Here is a 21,413-nt window from a genome sequence, read left to right as displayed (position 1 = left end):
ATTTTTACTTTCAATGTCTTCTAAAGGTAACAATCACTATATTAGCCTCCATAAAAGATGCCTTAATGGCACAAAAAGATGAGATTTGGAGTACATAAAATAAACCTCCATAAAGATAAGAAAAAGTGTAGAAATGAAATGATTAGCCTTAAAAAAAATGAGACTGAAACCTCCAACTTTGAATTCTTCACAGAATTTCTAGTCTTAAATTAGGAGCTCAATCAATTATCATTGATATTGGAAGCTCTTCTTTCATAAAAATTCTAAGACATGTTCCTAGGGTAAAAGATTGTAGAGTTGATAGGAGAAAATGACATAAATAGTCCATTAATTATAGGAGTAGGTCTAAAATGGTCCCTTAACTATATACTTAACGGATTTAGTCCTTTAACTATTCAAAAATTTATCAGTTTTGGTCCCTTAACTATACACTTACCGGTTTTAGTCTCTTAACTATAAACTTACCAATTTTAGTTCTTTAAGTATTCAAAAGCTTATCTGGTTTGGTCTTTGTCCATTTTTTTTAAATACAAATAGCTTAGGTTTATATTAACGAAATCCATGCCTCGAGAAATTAAATCCTTTAGCAACTTTCTATTGTTTCTCTCCCTCCGCTACTTTTTCTTCAAATTAACTTTATGCGAAGAACCTTAACCTCAACGATTTAAAATAAAATTCACGGGGAAAGAAAATATAAGTCATAGTTTTATTCAACAAAGGATAAAATGAAGCATATTATTGCTACTAATGACTTAAATATGCTAAACTTTATTATAAAAAGGAAAAAATTATTACCCGTTAAATTTAAAGTTTGTACTCCAACGACTTCATTGAACGGAATTTGTTTAATTTTTTAGAAATTGAAATTTATAAAATGGTAGATTTGCATTTTTTTTAAATAGATCAATTTTATTATTCTATTCATTTTATTTTACGTAAAGAAATTTGAGTAAATTAAATAAAATCCGCACTGATTAGCATATTCAAGTGCGGATTCAAGTCATTAACAATAGTTGTATGCTTAGTTTTATACTCTATTGAATAAACTTAGGACTTATATCTTATTTCCTCATTAATTTTATTTTGAATCGTTGACGTTATTGTTCTTTTCATAAGAGTAGTTTGAAGAAAAAATGGCGGGAACAGAGAAACAACTTAAAAAATGGGTTAAAGATTTAATTCCACGAAGATTCCGTTAATATAAACCTAAGTTACTTGTATTTGAAAAATGGACAAAGGTCAAACCTGATAAGTTTTTGAATACTTAAAGGACTAAAATTGGTAAGTTTATAGTGAAGGGACTAAAACCGGTAAGTGTATAGTTAAGAGACCAAAACTAACAAGTTTTTGAATAGTTAAAGGACTAAATCCGTTAAGTGTATAGTTAAGGGACCATTTTAGACATACTCATAGTTAAGAAACTATTTATGTCGTTTTCTCGTGTTGATAGGGTAAAAGATTTCAGAGTTCATATGCTGACCACCCAAGAATATCCCTACATATAAGATCTTGTACGATAAAATCGAGTTGACACCAAACATACTACCATCCATAAGCATTAGAAAATCATCTTCGATAAGGAGTCTACAATAAATTTAACTCCAAAGAACCGATATGTGTGATCAACAAAATCAAGATGTCTACTACAAATGGACAGTGAATTAAGTTACTAACATTCGCTAGAAATTTCAAAGATTTTCTATCAAACTTAACTGTTGAATATAATGTGTACATCTTTCAACGGTCTACAGGATCAAAAATGTAGAGGGGTGGTGGTACAAGGCAACCTAGCAGGAGGTAAACCTGCCAGGGAACTCCAACAATGGCCAAGAAGAATGTGTTCCATTTCTCTCATTCAATTCTCAAATGCTCACAAATCCGTCACCAGTCATCAATTCATTGCATCATAATCATCTAGCTTATCGTTGTACTCCAAGACCTTTCTCCTAATCTTAGATGTATCTACCCAAGTGATGAAGTCCTCCATATTTCTGGTCACGAGAAATGCTGGGTCAACAACTGTATCGGGTCCAACTCGAATATGACCCTGTTCTATATATGTCACTGCTTCCTTCATGTGTTCAGCAAACTTCAGCCTCACCAATATAGTGGACAACCTACGCCTGTGAATGAAGATACATGCATGTCTTTATTACCAAGAACATTATTTTTGCAAATTTTGATCAGGAAGAACAATAACATGCAGCAACACAATTCCATTTATGACCAACTAGTGGTGACTCGCAATGTTGTCTTAAATCAAGAACCCAAGAAGAGTTGCAAAATGATTGCTTGTGCTTGGAAGATAGGTAGGTGAGCAGTTCTTTTGTATGCACATAAAACTGCATAATGTTGCCTTTCAGAGATTTTTATGTGTAGAAAATATAGAGAATTTAAATATTTTTTATTTGTATTGGCATAATATTGGCATGAGATGAGTTAAAATGGTGTAATATGGTAAGTGATGATTCATATAGCTGACCCCAACTTGTTTGTAGTTGTAAAGAACTACATAATATGAAATATAGAGAGCTCATTTACCTGCAGAAGGATGACACAGATAAGTTCTCACACACGGATAAGCTTTTCCTTGTAGTTATTACGCCCATGTTATACCTGTTAAGGAGACATCTATCAGAATTTATAATTTCATGAAATCTGTGTCAATAATAAGGAGAGATAAGGGGGATGTGCTCTCACAGGGAAAATGATTGAGGAAAGATTTTCAGCCCAAGGACAAGAGCAATAAAAACATCTCTCAAACCAAGAAAAGAGGAAGAGTGGAAATGTTCATGCACATATATATACTGCTAATCATCATCTTTGCATTAAGTTCATATGAAATAGTAATGCATACATCAAGCATACAGAATATCAGAGGCAGAGATGGACGCAGTCATCAACTGTTTCAGAAGAAATCACATGTTCACCAAGTATCTGATGCTCATTTATTGAAAACAAAAGTACTGTAGTTGAGTTATCTTATAGCTACAACAGATTAAGGTCTATCACTCATGCACCCATGTCTTCCTAACTGACCATTGTCTACATATCCTAAGCAAGATATAAAAAGTAATTGGACGACACAACAAAGGTCACAAGTTGATATCCATGGCTAGGACTTTAAATAAGGGTATTCAAAATATAAAGAAATAAACACAAAGAAGCAGGGATTCAACATCTACTATATATACATATAAAATAATTTGACCTTGTAGTACACACAACATAATTTTTTGCCCCCCTTCTACCCACTCTAACTCAGCCTATGTAACTAGTATCACTTCGAAAAATATCTCTCACCAACTTAAATTATCAGGGAACTCAAAACTTGATACTTAATTATCACAACAACATACCTAGTGTAATCCCACAAGTGGGATCTCCAGATGGTGGTGTGTAAGCAGTCTTAGAGAAGTTGTTTCGATACACTGCTAAGTAAAGAATATCGAAAAACAAGTGTATAAAGCAAACACAGCAGTGAAAAGGAAAAAAAAAACATGCTGAAAACAAGGAAACGAGAACAATAGCAACAACAAATAATACATGTAATACTAAAATCGAAGAAATAAGCTAGTACAAGAGTAATTAATAACAATAAATGAGAATACCAACATAATAAAATAGGGTAAAGCACTCACAGCTTCTCTAGAAGAGAATCGGTCATCTCTATTCTATATGGATCTCTTGGGTCCATCTGCTTCAGTATATTCACAAGCTTCTGCACTGTTCTGCACAAACCCGAGTACCTAAATAGATAAAACAAATAAGGAATTAGGTTTATACACCAATAAGACTGTAAGAGCAGAAACATTTACATGTGATATAGGAAAGACATACTTTTTGTAGTCGTCTCTGCCAGTGACATGGTAACGACGCATGACATCAGCTTCTCTGTGACCTCCTTCTCTCTTCCATTCAAGGAAGTTCACCTTCTTCAGAAGCTTCTTTTCATGAGCTTTAAGCTTCCTCATCCTGGTTGACAATGGCTACCGATTTCGAGCTCTGTGAGGCGAAGGGGAAAGCTTCGTGACGATACAATTAGGTTAACATAAGGAAGAAGAAGATAATTCATTCGGCTGGTTTCGGGTTGGGCCGATGGAAACAAAATAAGAGGCCCAAATTAATAATGATCGTAAAAAGTTGTGTGAGTTAGCCACTTTTTGGTCCGATAGTCAAAATTTACCTGCTGCTTGAAATATACTAAAAAATATTCTCTTTTTGTTGTGTAAATAAAAAATTTGGATAAAAATACTCCTAACTAAATATGTAAAACTCGTAGAGTTTGAATTGCACATTTTAAACTTCATAAAAAATACTGGAGTTTAAACATGTTTTAGTTGAGTATAAACTAAAGTTAAAGTTTTTATCAGAGTCTAACTTTATATCTGTTTGAAGTTTCAATTATAACTTTTGTGAAATTGCATAACTTATATGTGAAGATGAAAAGACGTAATATTTACTTATAGAATAACAAATAAGTTATAAGTATATGATAATTGAGTGGCAGTTTAGTAACAAAACATATAAAATAAGATTTAATTCTCACTAAATCCTTCCCTTTTGGTTACTCAAGATTCTCCTCGAAGACTAGGGGTTGTTTGGTAGAAAGAAATTAATAACGCATGAATTAGTAACGTAAGAATTAATAATCTAGGGATTATTTTTTTATCAAATGTTTGATTCATGGCCTTCCACCTAATGTTATGTTTAATTTAAAACTTTATTAAAAAACTTCTTTTCAATTAGTATGATTTTTTCTATTTCATATAATTGGCTAGGATGGAATAGACATTGTCACTGCTAACCATACTGTAGGTGAGAGAGAAAAAAATGGTGTTTCAGATGCAGCAAAGTGCAACACAAATACACTCTATTGCCCAAAAATTTATATGTTAATTTGGCAAATCACGTATGTTAGCACCTAGTGAATTAGAAAGAAAAAAAAATGTTATTTTTCAATTGGATGCAAAATTTGATCGCAAATATTATTTCTGCAATTGTAAAACTGAAGTATAAAATTGAATAATAGTTAGGCTTGTTTAATTGAGAAATAGGATGTTTTTTTTTTACCAATTCTTAACGATTATATAAAGAAATTATGGGCAGTTCAGTCATTTTGTTGTCTTATCCAAATATCATTAAATCTGGTATTAGTAATTCCTAGATATCCTAGATATTAGATGGTGTATTAAGTTATTTTATGTATTAGATGCAATTGAGTTGAATTGTGCAACTAATGGGTAGACTAAATTGTAATACAAAGAATATCTCATTTAATACATCGTACCAAACGGCTCCTAAAGTTGTTATTTGGCTAAAGTTGGGAATTTTTTTCCATTTAAATATAAATTGAAAAAAGGCATTTAAAAGTGAAAATGTTGAACATGAACTTGAAAAAAATTCAAGGTATTAATAAGCTTGAATTAGTAAGACGTGGAAAGAAGGATACATGTTACAACTTGTCAAATTAAATTTTCCCATATAAAAATTCTTTACACGGTTAGTTTATATAACTTGAATCGTATCCAAAAACACAATTTCATGCCAATTTGTTGATTCAACACTCTGTATGATGTCTTTCCTATATCTTTTATGCTGCAAAAATAAGGTCAAGAATTGAAACAAAGTGTTCATGGTTGTGAATGAAAAGTCATTCAACTTCTCTTTCATTAATGCTGGCCATGTTTCTCAATTCAACCTGTTGATGTTCTATCCTTCTTGCCATTCTTGAACTGTCATATCCTGTAAATGACATGGTATCTTCTTTGACAAGGCGCCTCTGTTTTATTTTCAATATTGCATGTGATATTTCGCCCATGGAAGGACGCTTCTTAGGTGTTCTATGTATGCATTTATGAGCAATTGCAGCAAGACTCCTCACTTGTTCTACACTGCATGTTCCAACAAGCTTCTTGTCTAGGATCTCATCAACCCCATCTGAACTCATAGCCGCCTTTGTACATAACAGGTCAAGAACAAATAAGAGAACGTAAAATTTGCATTTGAAGAAAAAATAAATATGGGATGATCTGGGAACTTACAAGATTTACATATTCCATTAAGTTCTGATGTGGATGAATAGCGGTGATTAGTTCAAAAAGGATAATGCCAAAGCTATATATGTCACTGTTTGTTGTAAACTTGCTTGTGGATATATACATAGGATCTATGTAGCCATATGTACCTTTAAGGCCTGAATTGCGGCCATCATATACCTCCTCCTTTGACAGCCCAAAATCAGCAACCTAGTTATAAAGGAAGAGGTAAATACTTGGAAGCAACAACTTCGGCTAATATGCAAAGGAAGCAATTTAATAGACAACAACAGCAGCAAACTTGAGTGTACTTTAATTTTCTAACTAATTCGATGATGCATGGAGTTCCACTGACCTTAGCTCTCATAGATTGATCTAGCAATATATTGGCAGTCTTCAAATCACGGTGTATCACTGGGGGAACTGCCTGTTGGAAGAAATGCGAACCAAGAATAAGTAACCAGTCTTGTGACCACGGCAAATAGAAGTAAATTGATCAGTCAGACTACCCCATCGTGGAGATACTCAACGCCGTGTGAAATATCAAGGGCTATTTGCACCCGATCTTCCCAACTCAAGCTGTACTCCTCACCTGAACATGTGCAGAACAAAACAGTTTCATCACCTCTTCTTAGTCAACAAAAGATTTAAAATAGAGAAACCACACAGAAGGACAACAAGAAGCTCCATTGAATGTATAACCATAGAGACAATTAACATTCAGATTATTTTCTGTTTACTGATCATCCACTCCAGATTCCTTTACTTTAAGTGAAGTGATGATTCTACGGGAAGTGGTTGTTCCATTGCAAAAAAAAACTGACTTACTGTTTCCCAGGCAGCTTTAAGCTAGGAGGAGAAAAATGTCTAGAAGTTTCTCATCAGCAGCTATCTCCAATAAAGTAATGTTATCAACGGAAAAGAGTAATACACTTACTGTATAAAAGGTTTGCCAAACTTCCATTACTCATGAATTCATATATTAACATGCGATGTCCTTTATCAACACAATAGCCCACCAAATTTACTAAATTCCGATGATGAAGCCTGCCTAGAAGTGTTACCTGCACAAACACCAATTTAAATCAAAACTTTATCGAGAACATTCACCTTCATGAGAAATACAAATAGAGGAGCATAAGATGCATTATTGTACTGTTTGAGAGTTGGAAATCAATATGCTTCAAGAACCTCTTAAGACCTTTAGAACCTATATGGTAGCTTCTTTTTTGGCCGATTTTTCAACTTCATGTAAATAGGAATTTTTCCCTAAATATGTCCCAAGTAAATATGCTTCACCATTATCTTAGAGCCCACCTGGCGTACAAGTCTCATCCAGTTACATTGAAATGCGGTAACATCATCTCCGCCTTACAAGATAAAATGTTCATTTGAGAGCCCCCTTTTTATCGCTATATTAAGATGGCAGATGTATAACTGGTTTGAGGTTTCTTAGACTGACCAAGATGATAGATAAATTATTTACGAGGACCAATGTACAAACAAATTTGATATAGTTCATAAACACTAGTAAAAGAATTTGAGTGTCTCATCCAAAACACTAAGATAATGGGTAGGTAATGAGTAGAGCTAATCCAGAACCTTTAAACAGTCTTGGATGTCCTTTTACACGTGACATTAGGCACTGCAGATTTTAAATACCCTCCCACACATAACCCAATTATAGGGTCTACACATGGATTAAAAGATTGAATTCACAAGTGAGGAATAAATTTATCAACGGTTAGCTCTAATATATTAAAAGAATCTAATCCAACCCAATGTTTTAAGACAATTAGTGGGTAAACCATGTGTTTCATAAACCAGTTATGGGTACCCTTATGCATCTAATGTGAAATATTGTATACCTCGAAAAAAATTCTTATTTATGTGAACATAAATCTCAATAAAAGGGATATATAGATACAGTTTAGAGCCACTACTTTAGCTTTCACAGTTGGATGAGGCTAAATAATAAGGATGCTGCAGCAGAATAATTCTTCATAGAAATGACAACACTGTTATTTCTCTAGGAAAAAGTTAACGAGCAATCCATACCTCTGTAAAGAACTCCTTCTCTCCTTGTTTTGAGTCAGTAGCAAGAACTTTCACCGCAACTACTCCACCAGCAGGCATTGTAGCTTTGTACACTGGGCCAAAAGAGCCCTGTCCCAGTATGGTTGTAAAGTTTTGGGTAGCTTTTTGAATGTCCCTGGGGTTCCAAAAAATGATCAGCACAGACAGTTGGCATTGTTAAGCAGTTTCATGTGGAATTCATAGAGAAAAATGTATTCAATAAAAGGCTTATTTTAACAATGCTAAGAAAAATTGCCAATTACAACTTCAAGGCATTCTTCAAACCTGATTGCCTAACACATCCAATGTGTATTTGAAGGACCAATAGTTTCATTAGTTGGGGAAACAACGCAATGTATAAAAAAATTCCATTGCATTCTGACACCTGGATTACATAATCTCTCAACATGCTTATATGATGACAAACGAAGCAAGCATAGAGACAAAAGGGAGAAGAAGTCATCAGCTTGCCGCTAAGAAAAGAACCAAAGCCTGATGGCAATGCCAGAGAGAAATTATAGAGACAATTAGAAAACTTTCTGAAATACACGGGATCAAAAGGTATCTATGTATGTTTTATGGATTTAAATTGCTCTTAAGTTGCTAATCAATAGACATTAAGAAGAGGAACCATGATTGAAGAGTTTCCCTTAGTTACTATTTAGGATGCAATAACATGAAAAGCTGTTGAATTTCGTCATCTACAAGGTAATTTCCCCACCAAAGATATTAATATCCCTTTAGAGTTGTAGATTACATACTTGTAAAAATATCTTGGTAATCCAGATGCTGAAGCAAATTGATCTTTAGTAGGGTGACTCCACCAACTGTGCTGTGGATTTGTGGCAGGAAATCCTGATGTCTTAATAGCTACAGAATTTGACAGAGATGCACTAAAATCAACGCTTGTTCCAAGTCCATTTGTCCGTATTGGAAGAGTTGCTACAGATCTCTCATTTGCATGGTGCTGAAGACAAACACGCCTTTTGTACCACCGAATTCCAAAGAAAACAAGTGATGCAATGAGAATTCCAAAAGCCACACCGACACAGATGCCAATAATAACTAAATCAGCTTTATGAACCATTCTTCAATCTTTTCCCAAAAACAAGAAACTTGACCATGTTGTGAGACTAGGATGGAGCTTATCTGTCATAACAAAAGTAAATAACCATTCAAAAGTGAATAGTGCACCTTCTCCAGTCAATATACAAATTAAATATTGAAGTAAGAAAGCATTAAACTTGGAAGAACATATGGTTCTTGATGATATTATTTATACTGGCGTAAGGAAGAAATATTACATGTTGTCAACTAAATTGGGCCAGCAGGGAGCAACAAGCACCAGCAGTGGAGTAAACCCCCACCCCACCCCAGGTACATTGTTCATATTGACAGTAGGAAGAAGAATTCCGTTCGATAAGGTAAATAAATTCTATAAATGTTTGAACAAAAAGATTTTACATTGTCAATTGAATTTAGCAATTGTAGGGACGAGGGAGCATCAGCAGGGGAATACCCTCCCTCTGGAGAAAAATGTCAAAAGCATCTAAAGACAAATTGTGCACAAATCTATTACTCTTTTTATGACGAGGGAATCCGCAGCCACTGCCCTTTGGGTGCGCACAGGGATCAACGGTCATATTATTCATGTGGGACTAATTGAATAAAAGCAAATTGATATTTCACCAGAAAGAAAAAAGCATAATCTATGAAAAGAAAGAACGAAAAAAATCAGGTACGCTAAACCATAGCCCCTGAAGCATTATACCACTCCTCTTCTCCATTTGGCTTCGCGTAAAACACATTGATTGGTGTTGAAATTCTAACTTAATTAATGGCATCTAACAGTGAAAGACTCCAAAATATACCCTTGAGTTTCCATATGGAAAATACCCTGAAATCCAGTGAAAACAAAGATTCAAAACTTCTACTTACCCTGACAGACTACAATAATCATCCCTTATTGCTTTATTTCATAATACACAAACCAACAAAAGTAGTTTTTTTTTTCAAGAAAGCCTGCAGTCCAAGATTATGTTAAAGAACTAGATCAGACCACTCTTTTCATTCACAATCAAAATACTTGAAGACCCCAGTCCACTCCTCAAGCAAACAGACGAAAGCAAGAAACTCCCCCCCCCCCCCCCAAACCCCATAAACAAAACATCTAAAATACAAGAACAATACATGTAACTGAATCCGCAGAAAATAAAAATCAAGAATCTTGATTTTTTTTAAAAAAATCATACCTACAGAGGGGATCTCATTGGGTTTGTATCAAAACCAAGAAAAAGAGAAAGAAACCGTAAAAGGGTATGCTATCAATTGTGGAATTAGCGCAGTGGAATAATGGGAAAAAAGCCAATGCACGCGGTTTACTTTTGGGTTTTAGTAGTAGAAAAGCATAGCCCTACTAAACATTTGGGGTGGCTAAGGACGCATTAATGGGCGTATGTTAAGGGGTTTGACAGAACTTGGGCGAGTCCGCCTTTGGATTTCCTCAAGTTTGTGTATCGTTGATTTTTCAATGTAGCCATTTTGGTGGTCTTCTTGTTTCTTTCTTTGCTGCTATCTAGTCAATTTGGGTGTAACTAACTTATTTTACAGCTTCATATACTACGATCTAGGAACTCTTTGACGTATTTTACTATTATTATTTTTTTCAAAAAAAGGACAAAAAATATATATTTATACTTTGGATCCAAATATATAGGTATCTTTGTTATATTTTCTGCCTAAATATAGCACTTTATTATACTTTGACACAAATTTATCCTTAATTTTGACGAATGATCATGTCTCAAGCTCAAAAATAAATGATTCATCCCTAATTTTTTTAGAAATTCATTTGTTTAACCTGACCGGCCTATTTTCTTTTGGTGTTCTTCTCAAAATTACATCATATATAAGGCTAATTTTTTTTTGTTACGTAAATAAAAAGTAATTGTTTTTCATATGATTTTTTTTTTTTTTTTTTTTGAACAAGTGAAAACTCTTACTTCCTTGATTATGAATTATGACCAATAGTACTCTTCGAAATTTGGTTTGGGTTTTGAAAACATATTTGATTTTTTTGGAGAGTATTTATTTTACCTTAATGGTTTGACTTGAGGGGAAATGTAGGGCCCTAAAAACCAGTTGTGAAAGCAAATGAATGTTGGTTAGGTTTGAAGTAACCAATAAAGAAATGGTCCTCTGCCAGACTACAAATTGAAGTAAAATAAAAATATTCGTTTGGTTGGTTTTGGTCAGAAGCATTTGTGTTTGTGCCATGAATAGGTCCTCCAATCATGTGCGTATTGCCTCTGAACTGGTCAGCCAATATATATATACTACAACATGTTAGATAAATTTAATATGTTTTTTTTTCTATTTGGTACCCGCATTTGGGCCCGTCTATATCAGATTCATACTGTGTAGGACTTTTTTCATACTTAGAAAATTGGACTTGAAATCTCAAATTAAGAAAGGAGCAGTCTCATTTATTGGTTGTTAATTTGGTTGTTGCTTCTACCTCTTTGAAAAAGAAATAAAAATGGATCCATTGGAGGTACAAAGGTAGTAATATTCGAAATAGGAACAATTGGTTGTATTATATCACTGAGAAGGCACTTGGACCACAACGGACAATACATTGAAGAATATAACGAGATTGCAGTAATGTTCAACAACCTTCAAGGCTCTGCATTTATTCATCTCCAATCCTTCTATTTTTGGTATAATATAATGTAGTCATGTTCTTTTTAACGTACTACATTAAATTGCAATATACTGTACCTAAATTAGTGTTTTACATAAGCATGTCGATGAAAATACCTTGACGTGACTAATTTTCAGCTACAGTATACAGATTAAACGGAATTTGATAGAGTAATATATATAAAGAAAGAAAGGAAACAAATGTACAATAACAAACATGATTTTTGGGCCTTCACTAGTAGGGGGCAAAATTGTGAGGCCCAAATCTGAACACTACTTGTACTAGTTACTACTACTAAGGTTTTAATTCAAGAAATTACACCTAATGATCTTGAAAATGGACTATCTTGAATTTTTGACCCCCACTTGGTTCATAGACGAACCTTCAAGGTTAAAAGTTGTTAAGCTTGAAGTTTTGCCCTTGAGGTAAGTGAGAGAAAAGTTCAAGATCACCTACCTTCAGTACTATTCTTATAAATCACCTGTTTTAATTAGTCCGTAGGCTTGTGATTATTGATGGGTGGTTTGCTGCGGCGAGGCTTGCTTCTTCCAATATAGTCTTTGGTCAGAAGCTTTGCTATTTCATCTTCTACATCAACAAACTCCTTTGATTCTTCTTTCTTACCTCTCTCATGATTCTTCTCGAATATTTGGCTATAGACCTAGTAATTCACTATAAAAATTAGTAATATAATGCAAGAATAAGAAAAAAGTGATCAAATTAAAGGTATGGATGTGGTCAATGAAGTGGCGTTAACTTAAATGATCAAGTTCAAATTCCAGTGAACATAAAAAATATATTAGGTAACTTTTTCTCTAACTTATCAACTTAAATCTTGATGGGTATGTGTGTTATAACCATCAGGCTATCTAAGTGATAACTATAGGTAAAGTTCATAAAAAGTAGGATTAATATTCAGAAAATAACTAAGGCGTGTTCATATTTATCAAAAAATGCACAAATAATATAAGAATTGAACTTTTATATTTATATATTGTAGATATAAGTTAAATCCATTTTTTAATTAATAAACAGCAGATGAGTAATATTGTGCCCGTGAGTTAGAGCGTGATGCCAGCATCTTTTAAGGTATGTGTGTCTGTTTGTTCCTCTTCATGAGCCGAGGTTGTTGAAGTACCATTATAACAAATAAATAATTTAGCGATAATATTATAATATAGATATTTATAATCAGTCATCTATATAAATGTCAAAAGTTCTAATAATTTTAAATATAATAACATTTATCGCTAAATGTTTTTATGATAATAAATATTATCACTAAAAGGAAAATCTATGCAGTGTACTTGAAAGTGGGAAAAGAGAACCTGAGCATTCATGTGAGAGGTTTTCATTGAATCAAATCCAGCATCTCCTTTCACTACCCAGAAAGAAAAAAAAAAATTACTGATCGGACGCCTTTTATTACTAAAAAGTAAATAGTTCAAAATGATCAGAAAATCATTTTAGCTACTAGCTATTTAGCAATATAGCTTCTTTTTTTTAGTGATGTCAGAACATAACTACAACAAAGGGATCGATTTGAAATTAAATGATCACTATATATATATATATATTAAAACAGACTAGCTAGGCCTAGTAGTAGTAGTATATATATACCTGAAAATTTATACACTAGCATTTTTCTAATTCCTCCACCAGATGCAATGATACCATCTACATGAGAATCCTGCATATTTCAAAAGAATAAACATAAATAGTATACTACTAAGCGAAAATGATGAAGAATCAGATCAAGCGTAATTCCGTATACATAACATACATGATCATTTTGCATAGAGGTAAATTTTAGCCACTCTTTCTTCCTTAGCTTTCCTACAGAAAGCAAAGCAGGGGAGACATATTACTTAATTTACTACTTGTAGATAGGCTATTAAGAAAATGTATGTATTGAAGTGTAGTTACCAAACAGAGCATTAGCTGAAGTGTGTTGTATTTGCTGTAGAAGGAGCAAAGCAATTACAAGTACAAGCTGAATATTGAAACTAAGTGACACCATATTATTGTGAACTTAAAAAAGCATAGATTAATTTTCTCTTTTTCTTCATCAAGAGAGTGGGAGTAGTAGATATAGTAGAATTAATGTGGGATTTTATAGAGTTCAAAAATAAAAGTTGAGTCAAAGTTAGGATTCCGACACCTGTCTTATTCTAATATATATATATATAAAACCCGGCCCAACTTCTGCAATACTTCGGTAATCTCAACTCATCAAATATTTTAAGATGACTTATTAATGAACAGAGAGTTGCTCGGATAATAAGAATTAATTTTAATGTTGTGATTTTACAAAAAAAAAAAAGAAAGTTTCTAGGGAGAAATAAGAAAATGTATAGTTCGGTTAAATTTTTTTATAAATATCTATCTACTAATTACTATCTAATATGAATTAAATATATTGGACTGTAATTAATTATTTGATTTTGAAGGACAAAACAATAAGAAACAAAATATATGCAGTAGTGGGTTTGAACAAGCTAAGTCATAGTTTATCTTTAGTTAAAAGTTGTCAGTTTTTTTTTTATAGTTTTATAAGAGATGATGAGCTGTTAATTATATATGGTTCCACAAGGTGCCATGCAAATCATGAGTAGATAACGGAGAGTGAATTTTTAGTAGCAAAATTAAATTAAATGTACTTAAACCTTACTCACAGATTCGGCTACTGTACACCATCTTACTAAAGTTTTAAAAAGTGTGTTAAATAATAAAATAAACAAATATTGATATGCCTTGGATGCCATTTCGGCTTCCACTGTTTTCTTTGGGGGTAATCTTGTAAAAATATCTATACAATCTTGTTATTTAAAACATTACTGCAACTCATAGTTAAATAAATTACTGTTTATACAATCTTGTTAAATACTCAATAGCATTGATTGGTAAATATAAAACAAATTAATATTATAGTATTTAGATAATATTAATGGTATAAAAAGATTAATCCATTTGTTCATCAAAATAATAATCGAGAAATATATAAGGAGTATTCACTCCATTTCAAATAATTAAATTGCAAGGATGTTTCACACTCAATAAGAAAAGAAGATTAGGACATAAATCAAACATTACTTTTCATTTTTACCCTTATTAGTTATTGTCAAGCTAATCTTTAGAATAACTAAACATTAATCATAATAACTAAATTTTTAATTAATTTCTAATACAAAATTCAATATGCGACTCTTTAAAATGACTAAAAAAAAATCTCTTGAATTATATCAATTGAGTCTTCATTCATATGATTGTCAACTATTTCAATCGAATCTTCAAAATTAAAATTCATAAAATATACTAATTCACTTTTAAATTTGGTGTAAATGACAAGTAGAGTATAACTCCGACGATGGAGTATTAATTTGTAAATATAGTGAAGAATTATTTTTTATGAAAATCTCAGTCACATTAATGTAAGAAATTTCTAAGAAAAGAATTTAAAGCAATTGAAGTTTCGTAAACTTATCACATACAAAATCCAAATGAAGGTTAAAAATGGAAGAATATTTTAAAAGTAATTGAACAATTAAGTTAATTTGAAAAATAAAAAATGTCTTAACAATTCAATTATTTTGAAATATAGGAAGTATATTTCTTAATATATTAAGACATGAGGGATGTACCCTCCAAGTGACTGATCCTTGAAAACTGTGTGGTTTCTCTGGTGCTAGCCTTCTTCCCCGCTGGTTCCAATGCGGGAATTGCAGGCTCGCTCTTTACGGAAATCGAGATATTTTACTAATTTAACTTTTTTTTCGTACTATAGATTAATATAACTTGATGAAGTTAAAACAAAAATGCATAATTAGTTAATGTAGATAACTTAAAAAGTGGAGATTAGGAGAACAATAGATAGACATATTTGAGAGAGCAGGATCAAGAAATGACAAATTAATAACAAACATGAGAAGGTTTCGTATTTGGTCGTACGAAATTAGGAGATAATTAAATCCCAAAGCTAAGGACTAGCCAAGAGAAGGCTACGAGTACCAATGACCTTGTCTCCCTCTTTTACCTTTCACCTTGTCACTTTTCTAACATGCCCACTAAAATATTATACCATTTCATCCGTTCAACAATAGTTGTCCAGTATAATATTTTGAGATGTTCGATGATATTTGTCCACTTTATAAAATCAATGGACAATTTTACACATAATTCTTAATTTACCCTTATTATTAGTTATAGTCATTTTCTTATATTCATTTCCCTATTACATTTTTCAAGATATTGTATTTATTATATATAAATGGTTATATGATAAAATTACTCTTCTATTTTTTATTTTTTTTAAGAAGAGTGCAAAATCAATAGTAGACAAGTATGGTTGGACAGAGAGAAGAGAGAAATAAAAGATTCTCTCTCGATACGCTCCTTGCCTTTTTCTTTAACAATTGCTTTACTTCATTACGGCATTCACAAGTATCATCCTCGTTCGAATTGACAGGGAGGTGGGTGACATCTGGCAAGGTATGGATTCAGAATTCAAAATCTTACTCCAAAGGGAACATCCACATAACTGGTAAATCTTGCATAGTAGCGGAGACAAAATTTTCACAAAGATAGTGAAAATATGAAGAACATTAAAAAAGAATGACCTATCAATACAGTCAATTGACATCCCTTGAACAAAGGTAGCTCCACAAGTCTCTACCTTTTCTAGAGAATGTTTTAGTTAGTAGTAATAAACTCCAAAATCCATTTTGAAGTCCAATAGCGACAGGCTCAGGGACTTAAAAATGGCGCTTAGAGATGTAAAGAAGCTCAGATTGAGGTTTCCAAACTATGCAAGACAGAGAGGAAACACATATCCCTTCTTTACCCATCTCATAAAGCAGCCTCACTTCTAAATCCAAGAATTTAGCTGAAAACAAAGCAACAGAGAGAGAAAGAAATATAATGTTTAACAGACTCCAACTATCATCTGCATCATCAAGAATCAAGTACATTGGTCGATCTTGCCTCCCTAAATAGTCGAGTGAAGAGACTAGCCACGATGTGGCAACTGGTAACCAAGGCCAGCGACTACTGTAGACTATTAAAGGAACAGACTCATTTCTCCAGTTTTCTACTGGCCAAAGGCATTTCAAGGTTCATCCAAACATAATCAGCTTTGTGTCAGACAGAACATGCCTGTCAAGTATCAACAGACAACACGGACGTCTACCCTACAAAAAGGAATGACATCATAGCTTTAAGACTAGATCTGCTTTTATTGTGGTTTAATGAGGGAGGGGTTCACTCCAATAATGGTTTTTGGATCGTGGGTCAGCTTCCTGCTGAATTACAGAGATAGTGAAACGACTGTGCTTATCAGAGGAGAATGTTCAACGGCTCACTGTAAAATCAGATCCCAGATGCTTGCGTACCCACTGTTCAAGAATCTATAGACCCGGTTGTTAGCAATAATGGATTCAATAAAAGCAATCTTAAACATCATGCAGCTAGAACTTTGGTCAAAAGATTGTAGACTTCTGCTCAGCTGTGCAGCAAATGGAAGTGTCAGCTCAGAATGATTTCAGAGAAAGGAAATTGAGTAGTTCATTATCTGGCCAGAGTATGGCACAATCTTTGTTTTTTTTAGGATGGCGGTGTCTGGGCAAACTTGTGCACACCTCGACTATTACAGTGGGTACCTGCTACCTACCACTAGCACAGGTAAAGCGTAACTCTGTCAATCAAGGCTTAGGAAGATGGAAAGAAATCGCCTAGTGTTTAATGCCTCCGCTGGAATTTGAAACCTCATGGTTCTACCTCTCACTTCATTGACCACACGACCACACCTTGGGCGAGTATGACACAAACTCAACAAGTCCTGCAGCATTTTGCCCGAAACCATAGATACTATGCCTGCTGATGTAGAGGAATCTGAGATTTCCAGACTTCAATTTTAAGTTCAGCCACCAAAGGAAAAAGGGTACAAGACTAGATTATGCATTTGATAGAGATTAATACGATTTGCACTCTTAATTTATACTTGACCTAGTTCCTAGGTACTACAAATGCATTGAAGGAAAGACAAGGGAGGGAGAAAAGGTGGGTTTATACAGACTAGAAGCTATGAAGAGATGCTACTCCTAGCCAGTAGATCAACACATGCTTCGCCCAAGAATGTTCAACTGACCATGAAATAGGAAGGATAATACATCAAAATACAAGAATACAATTTATCAACTCCCTAGGATTACCCATTATGTTTAAGTGGACAAGTAATATTTCATATATACCCTTTAGTAAGTGTCTCGACCAGTGCATGAAGCTATGGATGAACATGGGGAAAAGGAAGTATCAAACACTGAAAGAGTAGAGCAACAAAGATGAGCATAAGAGAATTACCCATTTAAACCTCATCTTATACGGACCAAAATGATGTCTAAGCGAGACAATCAGACAAATAATATTTTTTCTTATATACCCTATAGTAAGCATCTTAGTAAGTGCAAGATATGAAGGTAAGGATGAACATGGCGGAAAATGAAGCATGAGTAACAAAGACAAGCATACGAGAGTTACCATGTAAACCTAATCTGATACTGATAATAACACACTAAGAAAGGCACAATTTCAAAATATAAGAAATACATAACACAATTAAGACAGCAGCAAATCATTATAAACATCATTCCTGCAGAAAAGACAAGGGATTTGAATAACTAGCATAATGTCTAACTATCCTACAGTTCGATCACCATCAACATGTAAAGTAAAGCAGCTGTTGGTAGTTGTGACATAAAGAAGAGCTGAGATGTAAGATCACAGAGATTTTTTGTTACTTCAGTTGAGAGAAGCAACAAGAATGTGCTAATTACTTACAAAGAGAAGATCAATGTACATAAGCTGGAAACAAAACTTTATCTTACAACCATACTCCCGAATTGTCCATCCCCACGGTCATCTCGAGAAGATACCCGACACTCAGGTCTTCATGAAACCTCGTCCAAGCAAGGAAATGTTCTTCACTTCTTCCTATCGAATACGACCTCAGCCATTAATGTGCAGAATCAAAACCTTATCCAATTGCTCACTTCAGCTAACTAGGGGAATTTGCACATGAATTCGAACTTTTACCAGATAGATTAAGTCATTAAGATGGATAAAATTTAAGCTTGAGAATCTAGCCTGAGGAAAGTTCAATGATGAACGGCAGGCAGTACGGAAATTGAAGGAAACAAGACTGCTGAATCATCAAGATAGCTAACGTCCCGGTAAAAAGTATGTTGGAAATTTAAGCTAAGCACTACTTTAGTATATTGAAGCATCAAATCTTGGCTCATAGAAGCAGACTTGGCTGTTATATGATTGAAGAGCACACCCAGCAATCCAAGACCACGCCTTCTTATCGACATCATAAAGAAGGCCTTTTCCTTGGTTCCAAGATGTGAAACATATTAGGTTATCCTGTCCAAAGCATTCAAATCTTTCAGCAGATAGTCTTAAAAGTGCACGAAAATATCTTGGAGGCATCCTGCTTATCTCAACCCAGACAACTTTTGTGTGATCTAGTTCCCATATCCTCATACTTTGAAGAGTACTATAGAGCCCTATCCTTCCAACCAAAAATAGGCGTTTGTGAGTTCCAGCAACTAGGTACCCATCCAACAATGAGCGTGGAAACTTAGCAGGGATGTGTTCCCACTGCCCTGTATCCAGCCGATACATCATCAAACCAAGTGGGGAGAGAGTTTCCAAATACAGCCTTGAATCACAAAATGCCATCTTGGAGGAACAAAGGTTTACAGCAGGCATTGTCTGGTGAAGCGACCATTTGTCGATCTTTGAATCATATACCTCCGTTGGCAAAGACCTGTCACCATAAATATCACTGGTGGCAATAACTTTAAATGACCTATCCTTTCTATCAACAACCATAAGCAACTGCCTCTGCTGATTATAATGCATGCTAGGCAATGTCCTCCAAGTCTGTGTCAAGGGATTACAAACTAAAGTTTTGAATGTCAACACATCTAATCCTGAGAAACAAACAAGACCTCCTGAAGACCCAACTAGCCAAAATGCCCACTGTGGTAAGAAAGTGAATGGTATTCTAAACCACTGTTTCAGTGGCAAGCTAAATACCGAACACTGAGGGGTCTGTGAATTCTTCCAAAATGTAAGAAGGCAGGGTCCATGGGAGGGCACTTGGGAGTGAAACTTCAAAAAGCTATGATCTTGCAAAATTGAATTCCACCTTTTACAAACAGATCGGAGCCGAAATATCATGAACGGTGGAACTCTAGCTAAGATTTCATTCAGCAAATCTTCTGGGAGCATGGCCCAGATATTATCTTCCATTTGAACATCTGGTTGAACCGCTTTAGCAAAAGTGGTTACAGTCTCTTCATCCAATCCCCTTGGTTTCGTCTTAACCACTTTCTGCCTTGAAGGGCTTGTGTTTCTTGATCCAATACGCCCTAATGGGCTTGTATTCCTGGAGCCACTACTTCCAAAGCTGCTAACTTGCCAGTGAATACTGTCCTCTTCTGGCAAAGACCCAATTTTTACCTGTGTCGAGTTCAACAACCCAGACCCAGATTCCGAAGATTCCGCTATTTCAACCATTGAATCAAATCCCAGAAATCCCCACTTAGCTAGGGCCTACGAATGTGGGTACAATTAAAGCCCCAAAACCCCAATTCAAATTGAGCTGTACACACCAGACCTATACCAAAGTAACTTCAATCAAGACAAAACTCCAATTAGGTTGAATTTACAATGTAAACAGTTCTCCATAGAACTTAGAAATGCTCAATTTTGATTGATGAAAACACCACCAACAACAAGGATCATCTGAGGGATATATCGAGTCTTTTTCCAACTGGGTTTCACAGATCCGATTCGAACAAATTCGAATCTTGTTGGAGGGACTACAGATTTGAGGATAAAAATGATAAAGAGTTGTAGAAAAGGGATACCTCAATGGCGATTCAATGTATAAATTATAGGCATATCGCTATCCGTCAAAACCAAATTCTGTATGTTATCATCTCTCCGTTCTTGCCTCTTTCGTGAATTGCGTTACGATGTTTTTTCTCCACTACAGAACTACAGAGTAGGTAGTAGTAATACTTTTCAGAAATATAGAAATACACCACTGTCAAATTTTATGAAAATTACATAATTTTTCAAAAGAGTTTGCTAATTTTGACCAGTATATTGCTTATCCAATTGTATGCAACAAAATTTTTTTTAATAAAGGAATAATAAATAAAATATGAAAGAAAAAAATATTTTAAATAATGAATTTTTGGGAATTTTTATATATTCTCTAGATTCTTATTTTAAGAAGATAAAAAGGTTAAACAAGTTTTTTTCTCTTCATCGTGTCAGTCATTTATATACGAATTTTGTATATATATAAATGTGATTTAGATTTATTTTATAATGATTGTGATATTCAAGTTAATTTTGTGCACCTTAACTAATTCTACAGAATATCTATCATCTCTCACCAGCAACAAATACATGTAACTTTGTCCATCAACATTAATTTGTGTTGAATATCAAAACTTAAATTTAAAGCAAATCAACAAGATGTCCTAATTGAGGACTTTTTGTGCGTATTTCCTACAAAATTCAAA

At 33.9% G+C, this 21,413-nt stretch overlaps 4 protein-coding genes across 5 annotated transcripts; all 4 read right to left on the bottom strand.

The window, feature by feature from the left end:
* Positions 1–1,558: 1,558 nt before the first annotated feature.
* LOC125810914 (U3 small nucleolar ribonucleoprotein protein IMP3) lies at positions 1,559–4,079 on the bottom strand. Its single transcript, XM_049490415.1, has 4 exons — positions 3,841–4,079; positions 3,642–3,749; positions 2,542–2,616; positions 1,559–2,123 (listed from the first exon to the last, which is right to left on the bottom strand). The coding sequence occupies exons 1-4, from the start codon at positions 3,972–3,974 to the stop codon at positions 1,892–1,894; spliced, it is 549 nt and encodes a 182-aa protein (XP_049346372.1). The 5' UTR covers positions 3,975–4,079; the 3' UTR covers positions 1,559–1,891.
* Positions 4,080–5,451: 1,372 nt separating this feature from the next.
* Positions 5,452–10,671, bottom strand: LOC125810907 (calcium/calmodulin-regulated receptor-like kinase 2). Of its 2 annotated transcripts, none has more exons than XM_049490406.1 (8): positions 10,367–10,671; positions 8,876–9,263; positions 8,097–8,250; positions 6,976–7,102; positions 6,548–6,630; positions 6,394–6,465; positions 6,045–6,248; positions 5,452–5,956 (listed from the first exon to the last, which is right to left on the bottom strand). In XM_049490406.1, exons 2-8 carry the CDS (start codon positions 9,199–9,201, stop codon positions 5,654–5,656), a joined length of 1,269 nt encoding a protein of 422 aa, XP_049346363.1. In that variant the 5' UTR covers positions 9,202–9,263; positions 10,367–10,671; the 3' UTR covers positions 5,452–5,653. The 2 variants fall into 2 exon arrangements, with proteins under 2 accessions (XP_049346363.1, XP_049346364.1); XM_049490407.1 differs by lacking the exon at positions 10,367–10,671 and adding an exon at positions 10,053–10,099.
* Positions 10,672–12,306: 1,635 nt separating this feature from the next.
* On the bottom strand, positions 12,307–13,837 carry LOC125810915 (uncharacterized). The gene is made up of 5 exons (XM_049490416.1): positions 13,744–13,837; positions 13,601–13,653; positions 13,438–13,507; positions 13,125–13,198; positions 12,307–12,457 (listed from the first exon to the last, which is right to left on the bottom strand). Exons 1-5 carry the CDS (start codon positions 13,835–13,837, stop codon positions 12,308–12,310), a joined length of 441 nt encoding a protein of 146 aa, XP_049346373.1. The 3' UTR covers position 12,307.
* Positions 13,838–18,801: 4,964 nt separating this feature from the next.
* On the bottom strand, positions 18,802–20,875 carry LOC125810906 (F-box/kelch-repeat protein At5g15710). The gene has a single exon (XM_049490405.1). The coding sequence runs from the start codon at positions 20,392–20,394 to the stop codon at positions 19,078–19,080; it is 1,317 nt and encodes a 438-aa protein (XP_049346362.1). The 5' UTR covers positions 20,395–20,875; the 3' UTR covers positions 18,802–19,077.
* Positions 20,876–21,413: the final 538 nt, after the last annotated feature.

This window comes from Solanum verrucosum, unplaced genomic scaffold, assembly GCF_900185275.1.
Source record: "Solanum verrucosum unplaced genomic scaffold, falcon-dt-bn FXZP01000032.1, whole genome shotgun sequence".
Taxonomy (NCBI): Eukaryota; Viridiplantae; Streptophyta; class Magnoliopsida; order Solanales; family Solanaceae; genus Solanum; species Solanum verrucosum.
This window is presented reverse-complemented; position numbering and strand designations above follow the sequence as displayed.

Coding starts and splice junctions, on each gene's coding strand:
- LOC125810907 (XM_049490406.1), bottom strand. CDS start 9,201: ATGGTTCATAAAGCTGATTTAGTTATTATTGGCATCTGTGTCGGTGTG. Junction 7,103..8,096: donor AGAAGGAGTTCTTTACAGAG/GTATGGATTGCT, acceptor GTGTTTGTGCAG/GTAACACTTCTAGGCAGGCT. Junction 6,631..6,975: donor TTTGGCAAACCTTTTATACA/GTAAGTGTATTA, acceptor GCACATGTTCAG/GTGAGGAGTACAGCTTGAGT.
- LOC125810915 (XM_049490416.1), bottom strand. CDS start 13,837: ATGGTGTCACTTAGTTTCAATATTCAGCTTGTACTTGTAATTGCTTTG. Junction 13,508..13,600: donor CCTCTATGCAAAATGATCAT/GTATGTTATGTA, acceptor TGAAATATGCAG/GATTCTCATGTAGATGGTAT. Junction 13,199..13,437: donor GCTAGTGTATAAATTTTCAG/GTATATATATAC, acceptor CTTTCTGGGTAG/TGAAAGGAGATGCTGGATTT.
- LOC125810906 (XM_049490405.1), bottom strand. CDS start 20,394: ATGGTTGAAATAGCGGAATCTTCGGAATCTGGGTCTGGGTTGTTGAAC.
- LOC125810914 (XM_049490415.1), bottom strand. CDS start 3,974: ATGAGGAAGCTTAAAGCTCATGAAAAGAAGCTTCTGAAGAAGGTGAAC. Junction 3,750..3,840: donor GGCAGAGACGACTACAAAAA/GTATGTCTTTCC, acceptor TTATCTATTTAG/GTACTCGGGTTTGTGCAGAA. Junction 2,124..2,541: donor TCTGTGTCATCCTTCTGCAG/GTAAATGAGCTC, acceptor CTTCATTCACAG/GCGTAGGTTGTCCACTATAT.